Source organism: Protopterus annectens, chromosome 1.part1 (assembly GCF_019279795.1).
Source record: "Protopterus annectens isolate FY-2018-M chromosome 1.part1, PAN1.0, whole genome shotgun sequence".
Taxonomy (NCBI): Eukaryota; Metazoa; Chordata; order Ceratodontiformes; family Protopteridae; genus Protopterus; species Protopterus annectens.
The window spans coordinates 173,358,379-173,369,335 of record NC_056726.1 but is presented as its reverse complement, the minus strand read 5'-3'; the positions used below and the strand labels follow the sequence as shown (position 1 = coordinate 173,369,335).

The 10,957-nt window shown below is 40.2% G+C and overlaps 1 protein-coding gene across 1 annotated transcript in view; it reads left to right on the top strand.

Annotated features, from left to right (window-relative positions):
• Positions 1–5,592: 5,592 nt before the first annotated feature.
• LOC122814290 (heat-stable enterotoxin receptor-like) overlaps positions 5,593–10,957 on the top strand; it is a 194,307-nt gene continuing 188,942 nt past the window's right edge. The window contains exon 1 of the mRNA XM_044086882.1: positions 5,593–7,072. Within this exon, the coding sequence (XP_043942817.1) occupies positions 6,922–7,072 (151 nt within the window). The 5' untranslated portion in view covers positions 5,593–6,921. The remainder of the gene's footprint in view (positions 7,073–10,957) is intronic.

Below are 10,957 nucleotides of genomic sequence, written 5' to 3'. Positions count from 1 at the left end.
TCATGTATCATATTCCAGACTCCATATATTCCATACTTACTTAGGTATTTATTCAAATGAGAATGAGAAAAAAATAAATATCTGAGCTAAAATTCATATATATTATCATCAGGCTACCAGTGCTATCACTCAGTTTTTCAGCACTGTATCAAATTTCACTAACTTGGGCTGCCACGGTGGTGCAGCGGTTAGTGTTGCCACCTCACAGCAAGAGTTTCTCTGGTTCGATGTTGGGGTGCCTTCTGTGCGGAGTCTGCATGTCCTCCCTGTGGTCACATGGATTTCCTCTGGGTGCTCCAGTTTCCTCCCACATGCCAAAGACATGATGTAGGTGGATTGGACACTCTAAATTGGCCCTAGGTGTGAGTGTGTGCATGTGTGTGCCTTCTGTGGAAGGTTGGGTGCCGGGCTGGCAACTTGACACCATAAAACTCCACTGCCAATCATGAGCGGACAGGTGATCTGCTGTGGCGACCCCAAACTGGGAAAAGCCAAAAATGACATTAATCACCATGTTGCTGCTACCTTTAAACTACAACAAAAAAAAAAAAAAAAAAAAAAAAATCTTGATTTTTTTCCCACTTTCTGAAAGTTAAGAAAGTTCAGTTACAGATTTGCTGTTCTGAACTGTTTGGAAGTTTCTAGAAGGCCAGTGCTTGCTTGAGCTAAAGGGAAGTCTCTGTGTTCACCAGTGGGAGTGGTTAACACTGAACAGCCTGCCTGTCCCTGGAGGAGTCGTTACTACCTAGAAGCTGTAATTTTATTGGCCATTTTGGGTTAATTCTAAACTCCTTGATCTCTCTCTCTCTTAAAACCCTACAACTCTCTTTTTGCGTGGTTTTGCGCACTGAGCAGCGTCGGGCAGTGCCGCCTAAACAGGTTTAAACTATTCCAGGCTCCACAAAGTCTGCTCTTCACTTTTTCCATTAGAACTGTTCAAACTCTCAAAGTAATCACTCTATTCTCTTTCTAAAGCCCTGCACTGGCACAGCTCTTATAAGAAAACACTAACTAGCTAAAGCACTACACCCTTCTTGACTTCTCATAAGTATTAGGCTCCTGATTGGTCCTTCCTGATCAAGTGAAAAATCAGTTCCCTTCCCTAATCTGATCAGTAAAAAAACAGTTCCCTATATTAATCTGGTATGTCCAAGGGTCAGTTTCAAGGTTACTCTCCAGTCCATCTGGTGAATCTGGGAATTTTGAGGCAATGTTACAATTGCCTTATGTACACACACAACCCTCTCCTCCTTCCAACAAACTCTAATACATGTGAGAGATGCAGTTACACAGCCAAACTGGAGGCAGAGCTCTCTCAACCCAAGACTGGCACAGTCAGTCAGGAGAAAAAGGTAACCACCCACACCACAAATCCAGTATCACACAGACCTATTGCATCTGCATACCCAACACATAAACACACAAAAACATACTCGGTGGCTCAAAATAAAAACCTGTCTAAACAGCAAAGACCTCCTAAGCAGATATCCAAGCAACAACCACCCCTCAACAATACCCACGAATCACATATCTCACAAAATCAGTGTGCTTCACAGTCACAGCCCTTAAGGCCAAACAACACACCAAATACACTTGTTATAGGGGACTCTATTGTCTGGCACACTGAAGTCCCGCTCACCAGACTGAAGAAGGAGAAGGTCACTGTAAGCTGCCTGTCAGGTGCCAGGATCCGCCACATAACGCAAGCACTCAGGTCACTCCAAAGCAAGTACAAGTATGACTCCGTCATTGTCCATGCTGGTGTGAATGACCTGAGATGTACCTCCCTGGTCTACATGAAAAGAGACATAGAGGAGCTCTCTGACCATGTAGCAAAGGCTGGTATGACCCTGACCTTGAGTAGCATCTTGCCCTCACCATGAATGATGCCACAGTATAAAGACAAAATTATCAGTTTCAACAATTGGCTAAAGTATTGGTGTCATTAAAAGGGGATCCAGTGTCTGTCAGCCTGGGATGATATGCTCGACAAGCCACGTTGCTTCACTAGGGACGGCTTGCACCTGTCACCCTTAGGCTTTCGTATACTGGCCAAGGCTCTTGCCACCCCCATAGTGCCTTTTTTAGGCAAGGCTCAAAGGACAAACCCACCTCCATAGACAACCCAAGGATAAAAAAACTAAAGGTAATGCTACTCAATGTCAGAAGTCTAAACCTCAAGATGCACGCACTCGAGGCTCTCCTCAGTATGGAGAAAATTGATGTCTGTGCAGTAACAGAAGCCTGGTTCAAGGCTCCTGAGAGGACCCCAGCACTACCAGGTTATAACTCATACCATGCGTTTCGGCCCCAAAACCCAGACCGAAGCACAAAAGGAGGGGGAGTATCTATATTCATCAAAGATACCTACACCTCTAGGTTAGTGGCACTGCACGAAGCATCGGAAACCATCCATGTGCAACTAGCAGCGGGCAAAACTGCCTTTCAGTTTGTAGCCTGCTACAGAACACCCTCCCTATTACAGGAACCCCACTTGGCATTCCTGAGAACACTGGAGAATATGAAGGTCTCTCCAAACACTATGTTATTGGGTGACTTCAATTACCTAAACATTGACTGGGAAAACTACTCAAGCCCAAACACCCTCACCCAACGGTTCCTTGAATTTATAAACTCTAACACAATGGAACAACTGTTTACCACTCCCACAAGAGGGAACAACATATTGGACCTGGTCATCACCAACATGGGGACTCTATGTTCCACACCAGAGGTAAACCCCTCATTGGTAAGATCAGACCATAAACAAATTCCCCTGGACATCCATATCCTGTCCCCACCCCCAGCCAAGGAAATCACTGTAAAGAATTTCTCAAAAGCCAATTTTGTGCTTCTCAAGACTGAGGTGGAATCCTTCAAAGCCCCTGGGCCAGAGGATAATACAGCCCAATCTGCAGAATCCTTTACAAATGCATTCTATGAGCACCTACAGGAATGCACGGATCATGCTATCCCAAATAAAACCAAGACTCACTCCTCCAAAAACAGGAGACCAGTCTGGTGGACCCCGGCCATAAATAAGCTATACAACACTAGGAGGAAGCTACTACATGACAGAGCAAAATCCCAAAAAGAGAAGGCATCTCTGATCAGTATTAGCAAGAAACTTTGATCCCTCATAAAATCATCAAAGGCCAGTTACGAAAGAAAAAGTGCCCTAGACACTAAAGATAATCACAAGGCCTTCTTTAGTTATGTCAGGAACATGGGGGGAAACTCCCAGATATGCTCTCAATTGTTGCATAACGGTACAAAATATACCAAACCTACAGACATAGCCAACATCTTGGCAGACAGATTCAGTGCAAACTTCTCCCCCCCTTCCCCCCCACAGGAGCAAATGCCTATCCCAACTAAATATAACCTCCCTAACATCACAGATGCACAGGTGAAAGCTGCCTCTCCAAAGCAAAAAACACAGCATCTATGGGACCGGACGGTGTCCCAGGCTGTGTCTTACATGAGCTCCAAGAAGAACTGAACCCTCACATTAAGTCACTGTTCAAACTTAGCCTTACTACAGGATATGTACCCAAAGAATGGTGTACAGCTACAGTGGTCCCACTCCACAAAGGTGGTGCCACAATGGACCCCAGAAACTATCGCCCCATAAGCCTGACTAGTCTGGTCTGTAAAGCTATGAAGCATATTATCATGGAACTCATAAACAAAGACATTGGGAGCCTCCAGACACTGGACCCTACCCAATTCGGCTTTGTTAAGAGCAGATCTTGCTTCTTAAACCTACTTGATTTCTTTGAAACAGTTACCAAAGCCATAGATGAGGGCAAGGTAGTCCACACAGCCTACCTGGACCTCGCAAAAGCCTTGGACACAATACCCCACTCAGGCATCATAAATAAGCTTACCAGCTTAAATATCAACCCCTATATCACAAGATGGGTTGCAAACTGGCTCAGAGATAGAACCCACATGGTCAGAATCGCAGGGGCCATGTCCGAATCCAAACCAGTTACAAGTGGCGTCCCACAGGGCTCAGTTCTGGGACCTCTCTTGTTTGGTATATACTTCTCTGAGGTTCAGGCTAACACGGGGGGATTATGGCTGACAAAGTTCGCAGATGACTGCAAACTGGGGGACCATAATCGAATCTCCAGCTGACACAAGCATCCTCCAAAAAGGTCTCACAGAGACGGATGCTTGATGCCAAAGCCACGGCCTCAAGCTAAATGCTAAAATGTGCATAGTCATCCACTTTGGGAAAAACAAGGTGCCCACAAATTACCACATAGGTGGTAATCCATTAAGTATGGAAGAAGTAATTAGAGATTTGGGGACCAACGTAGATAGTAATCTCTCCTTTGATAATCACGTTACCAAAGTGGTTAGAAAGACCTTCTATATAGCCCACCTTATCACGAAAGGGTTCGCATCTAGATCAAGAGAGGACATTGTGCCCCTCTACTCATCACTCATGAGGCCCATAATTGAATACAATGCCCCTTTTGGAATGTACCTTACCCGACACCTGCAGCAACTGGAGAGACCCCAAAAGTACCTCACCAAGAGGATCATGGGCTACAAACAGATGTCCTATGCAGCTCGACTAAAGAAACTCCAGCTCTACTCAGTTGCTTACCGCCTACTCAGAGGCGATCTATGCCTGACATACAAAGCCATGTCAAACCCAGAATTCATGGACATGCTCCACCTCAAAAAATCCAAGTCCCTTAGAGCTACACGCTCCAGGGACCTAACCCTCAGCACAAAAATAAACAGGACATGCTGGAGGGACAGATTCATTTCCCAGAGGCTCCCCTCACTCTGGAATAGAATCCCAATTCATGTTAGACATAGCCCCTCCCTGACCCTCTTCAAGCAAAAACTGGATGCGTGGATGGGAAATCGCAAATTCACCCCTGAGATCTCTTCTGTGTCCCTGCTAGACAGAAGCACAGTAAACTAATCTTAAAAGGGTACCTTCTGTGACCTACTTTACAGAGGCACAGTAGGCTAATCTAATAGGGAGGCGGAAGCCAAATACACTCTGGCTAGGCTTATAAATGCCCTAGGGCAGATAGCCTAGTATCTACCTATGAACCTATGAAACCTAAGATCAAATTTTCACTAACTTATTAGTACTGTACTACAATCATCTATCTGTTTCTACATCTCATTTAAACATTTCTACTTCTAGCAGCAGTAGTCGACACAGCCTTGTTTACTGTAGAAGTACTCTTTGTATTCAAATCAGAAGCAATGCATTTCTACTGTAAACAGTGTTATTCAACTCAAAAGCCTACAGAATCCTTTATTTTATATAACATTGATTTGGAGGTAGCATAACAAAGAAAAATAGAATATATGTTCCATGTTTAACAAACAAAACTGAATGTATTTAAACGAGAACAAGATAACAGAGAATTCTGAGTGTAAAAGTTGTTCAACATGCAATAGTTTAATGGGAAAAAAGGAGACAAACATTACTTTTCTCACCATATCTTAACAAACTAGTGTGAGTAACTTTAATACAAAACATGAAGCAAGATACTGAAAATACAAAAGTTGTTCATCATATAGCTGTCTTCAAAATGAATAGTACTTACTGAACATATACCCTGTAAAACTGGAAAAAAACATCTTTTAATTCATTCTGTTACTACCTATTAAAAAACTCATTTAATTCATTCTGTCACAAACCACTTATTGCAATGAATTAGAGCCTACTGCAGCATCAACAGGTACAAGACAGAAAATCAAACTCTGGAGAGGACATCAGTATATGTATCACAGGTTCAAAGATTCATAGCAGGTTATTAGGCTAATGGCCCAAGAACCCTTTCAAGCCTAGCCATATTTAACTCGTGTTTCACAATTCTCAAAAGCTACTTGAATGAAGTACACAGAGGTATGAGCCTATGCTATGTTATCTAATACTGGCTGCCTCTGTCCAGAAGGGACATGGGCGGCACCCCAGGAGTAAATTTACGAATACTCATCCACTGGTCTAGGTTGCTCTTGAAGAGAGTCAGGGAAGGGCTTTGCTTTATGAGAACGGAAATCTTGTTCCAGAGAAAGGTTACTCTCTAAGAGATGCATCTATCTATACAACATGATTTATTTATGTCAGAGGGTAGGTACAGGATGTACAGACAGTCACTAACACATGGCACATACACCTACAAGCAATTTGAAGGACTGAAAATTCATCTATGACATGCTTTTGGGATGATGAAAAAAAACACAGCATCAGGTGAAAACCCAAATATACAAAGGGAAGACATGCATACTCAATAGAGAAATAGAGAAGGCACTACAGACAATAAACAACATGAAGAACCAAGCATCAAGATGCAGTGTGCTAACTACTGAACTATTAAAGTTGCCTGTGAAAAAAAATTCTGACACACTCAGCTGCATAAATGCCTTACCGCAGGAATTTCTGGGGAAAACACATGGCTAGTTAGCATGGGTTGATCCATGGAGTGCCTCAATAGCATCTGTAATAGGCCAGAAAGGCAACTCACCATGTTGCTGCACCCCTTTGAGATAAATACTGTGGGAGGGCTATCTCTGAATTACAAATTGTTACTGGCTTACTGCCAGTTGGAAAATAAACTTGCCACAGTCTATTTTAATGAAGCTAACTTTTCTTAGGCTTTCTATTAATGGTGCATGCATGTCTTTGGTGCTGCTACCTTATACTGGTACCATGTGTAAGGACATGACCTACAGTCTAATTTTAGTAGTTTCTAATGATGTGACCAAGTCACTTTTGTAAAATGTTCTTCTTAATGTAAAAAAGATATTGCCTGCCTTTCGCCTTAAGTATGCTAACCAGGTTGTCAAACAGATGCATAAATAAACAGTCATTGTATTAATGGTAATCACATTTTTGCTCTATTTTAATAACAGGTGGAAACTATTGGAGATGCTTATATGGTGGTATCAGGTTTGCCTAAGAGAAATGGAAACAGACATGCTGTGGACATTTCAAGAATGGCTTTGGATATTCTCAGCTTCATAGGGTCCTTTGAACTTGTTCATCTCCCAGGACTGCCTTTATGGATTCGGATTGGAATTCATTCTGGTAATCAAAAAAATGAAATGCTTACAGCTGTATTATAATTCATTTTAGCACAATTATATGATACAAATACACTCAAAAGCAGTATATGTCTACAGTTGCAGCTAGCAAAGCAATACACAAATGACAGTCAGGTGCTACCTATCATAATGCTTTCATTTATACATCTGCACATTTTAACAGAAGGTTGCTAACACATTTGTTGTATGCTATATTCTAATGCTAAAAACTACTGAACAAAAGTAAGAAGTCTTGTCAATATGAAAATAAAGGACACAGTAATTTCACTTCTAGAAAAAAATCTGCCTAATCATGCTGAAGAAATAATTTGACTTTTTTTGTTTATATTTTAGGTAGCTGCCTCTTATAACAGGGTAATTCTCTTATTCCACGTTACCCATACTACATAAAACAATTTTTTATTAATTTTGTTTTTGATTCTTTATTACTATTCTTATGATGCCTATATTCAATCACATCAATATTTATATTGTTACTGTCTTTAAAATCTTCAAAGAAAATTTCAGCATATAATTTATCCCTCAGCTTTTTTACCCTCTTATATTAAAAAAAAAAACATGTTCTGTGGTTTCTTCTTCACCATAATATAGACATATTCTTTCACTTTTCTTTTTATATAGTGTACTACTTTTTACTGGTATTTTTTTTGTACTCCTCATCTCCATAAAAAAACTTGATGTACTACTTTCTTACTATACCATTTATTTATTTATTTATTTTATTGCTTTAACATTTCCTCTGATAAATGTTCCTATTGATTAACACAGTAATATTGTATCACTTTATTCTCATACCATGTGTTTTTTATTTTCTTTAGGTTCATAGGTTCATAGGTAGGTACTAGGCTATCTGCCCGAAGGCATTTATAAGCCTAGCTGGAATGTGTTGGCTTTTGATGCCCCCTTAGATTAGTTCCCTGTGCCTCTGTCCAGCAGAGCCATTGAAGTGATCCCTGGGGTAAACTTTCTGTTTCCCATCCACTCATCAAGGTTTCTCTTGAAGAGGGTTAGTGAGGCGCTCTGCCTAATGAACATTGAAATCTTGTTCCAGAGCACGGGAAGTCTCTGGGACAGAAATCTATCTCTCCAGCATGTTGCTCAAGGGGATATGGTTTTCTTTAGGTGGAGCATGTCCATCAATTCTGGGTTGGACATGGCCTTGTATGTCAGGCAGAGATCACCTCTGAGTAGGTGGTATGCAACCGAGTATAGCTGGAGTTTCTTAAGTTGAGCTGCATAGGGCATCTGCTTGAGGCCAGTGATCCTCTTGGTGAGGTACTTCTGTGGTCTTTTCAGTTGTTGCAGGTGTCTTGTAAGATACATCCCAAATGGAGCATTGTAGACTATGATGGGTCTGATGAGTGATGCATAGAGGGGCCCAATGACCTCTTTCGATCTGGATGCAAACCCTTTTGGGATTAGGTGGGCCACATAGAATGATTTTCTAACCACTTTGGCAATGTGATTATCAAAGGAGAGGTTACTATCTACTTGGGTCCACAGATCCCTTATTACATCTTCTGTATTTAGAGGGCTACCACCTATGTGGTAGTTTGTGGTTACTTTGTTTTTTCCAAAGAGGATGACTATGCATTTTGGCATTTAACTTAAGGCCATGGTTTTGAAACAAGGTATCTCTCTCAATGAGACCCTTTTGGAGGATGTCTGTGTCAGCCAGAAAGTCAATTATAGCCACTCATGCCAACCTCCAGTCCAAATGAGAATTAGGCTAATTGCCCTTGTAGGTCATTCAAATCCAGCCAAATACCTTATCTGAGAATCAAACCCTGCACCTTGTGCCCATAAGGTAAACACCTTAACCACTATGCCAACCTCTTCTATTTCATCAAACCTTATTTTCCACATTGTTATCTTTTGTTGATACTTCTCTACTTCTTCATTAAAAATGTATTTTACTTTTTTGTTTCTTTATATTGTTTCCCACAAATTCTTCATACTTATATTTGAACACTCTTGTTACTAGTTTTTCATTTTTCTTATTTAACTATTTCAATACTTTATACACATTTAAATACGCTGCATATACCCCTGTATTTAGGGGTCTATATTATAACATCGAAGTCTAAAAACTTTGAATGTTATAATATCGGACCCAGTAAAGTGAACGCTTGAAATAGCAAAGCTGCAGAGCACCTAATACTTTCTTAGGGAAAGTATTCAGTGAGCCGTTTCTGCAGCTTCGCTATTTCCTCAACTGTGGAGCAAAGGTTATGGACCGGATTAAGGTAAGTGTGCGAATGAAGGTGAGTGTGCTTTTGGGCATGGGTTGGTGAGTTAGGGTGTGGGTCAGGTAAGTGTGCGATTGTGTGGATGCAAGGGTTAGGGTGGGGTAGGTGAGTTAGGGTTAGGGAGCAGGTAAGGTGAGTGTGCGATAGTTAGGGACCTTAGGGTTAGGGTTGGGTTAAGGTAAGTGGATAGCTAGTGGTGTATGTCTGGTTTAGTGTAGGGTTTTGTGAAGTGTATGTGTGTGGATTTATTTTGGTGTGCTTGAGTTGTGTGTATGTTTGTCGGAACAGCAAATTTTTTCCCTGGGAAAAATTTCGCTATTCTGACTGTTCAGTTTTCTGGTGTTTCAATTGAATGGGTTCGATATTATAACATTTGAAGTTTTTAGACTTCAATGTTATAATATAGACCTGTATTTAGAAGGCCTAGTCTTCCTTCCTCTCTATTCATGTCCAGTATTCCTCTTCTAACTGGATTTAATCTAGAACCTCATATAAATGAAAAATAGTTCTAATAATTGTTTCTCATGAATTTTCAGAATCATAAACATGTTTGCAAAATATGCTATTTTACTCATTAATACTGAATTTATCAAATTCACTTTTTTCTTGTATGCCAATTTATGTTTTCCATAAAAGAATTATTTCAGTTCCTTTAATAATGATCCCCATTGTATTATATACCCTTCTTTACCAAAATATATACCTAACACAGCAAATTCTTTCATTGTAAATTGTATAGCTTCTATTTTTACTGTCTCCCATTCCTTTATGTTTATCTTTATTTAAAGTTACATCTATTTATCTCAATCAACTACACAAAGTACAACATCTCTCATCCTTATACAATTTTTGTTGTTATAATAATATAATCTGCATATGTCATTAATACTGGAATCTCTCACCTTTTTGCATTGAATATTTAAGCAATAACCGATGAGTGGATATGGGTATATTGATGATTTACCCACAGTTGGAGTGGTTTGTTCACAATAGCACTGTAAAAGTGATTAAACAAAGCCAACTGTGGGTAAATCTTCATTTACCCACACCCACAAATCAGTTATTGTTATTATACAATGATATTATTATGAAAGGATTTGCTTACTTTTCTTAAATATCTTATATAATGGTGCTGTAGTGTTCCTCTGCATTGTTTCCTCATTATTCTGCATTTGTTGATGTACTGCACATGTTTATGCACTTACATTCCCGTGCTTGCACAATGCATCAGGTTGTTGAAACAAAAGCAATGGAGAAAGTAAGATCTCCATTGCTTTTTTTTTTCTAAACAGTAAAATCTTGACAGTTTAGAGGTATAGGAGAGACAGGGCAGAAATGCAAGGAAAAACAGGTACATTTCATTAGTTTTGCAGATTTTTCCTTGTATTTGCTTTGCCCTGCATATGTAGTTCTCAACCTCCTAGCTCATAAAATATGGACAAAGCCTTAAATAACAGGGGACAAAGGCCCCAAAATAGGGGCCGACTGTAAATGTTGCTCTTATCAACTTAGAAAGCTGCTAGAAAAACATTTGTGTTATCCTGCATTGTCTGAAGGAAAGGCAGTCTGAAACTGAAATGTGTGTCATTATTTAGTGACTTCACTCCTCCATGATTTGT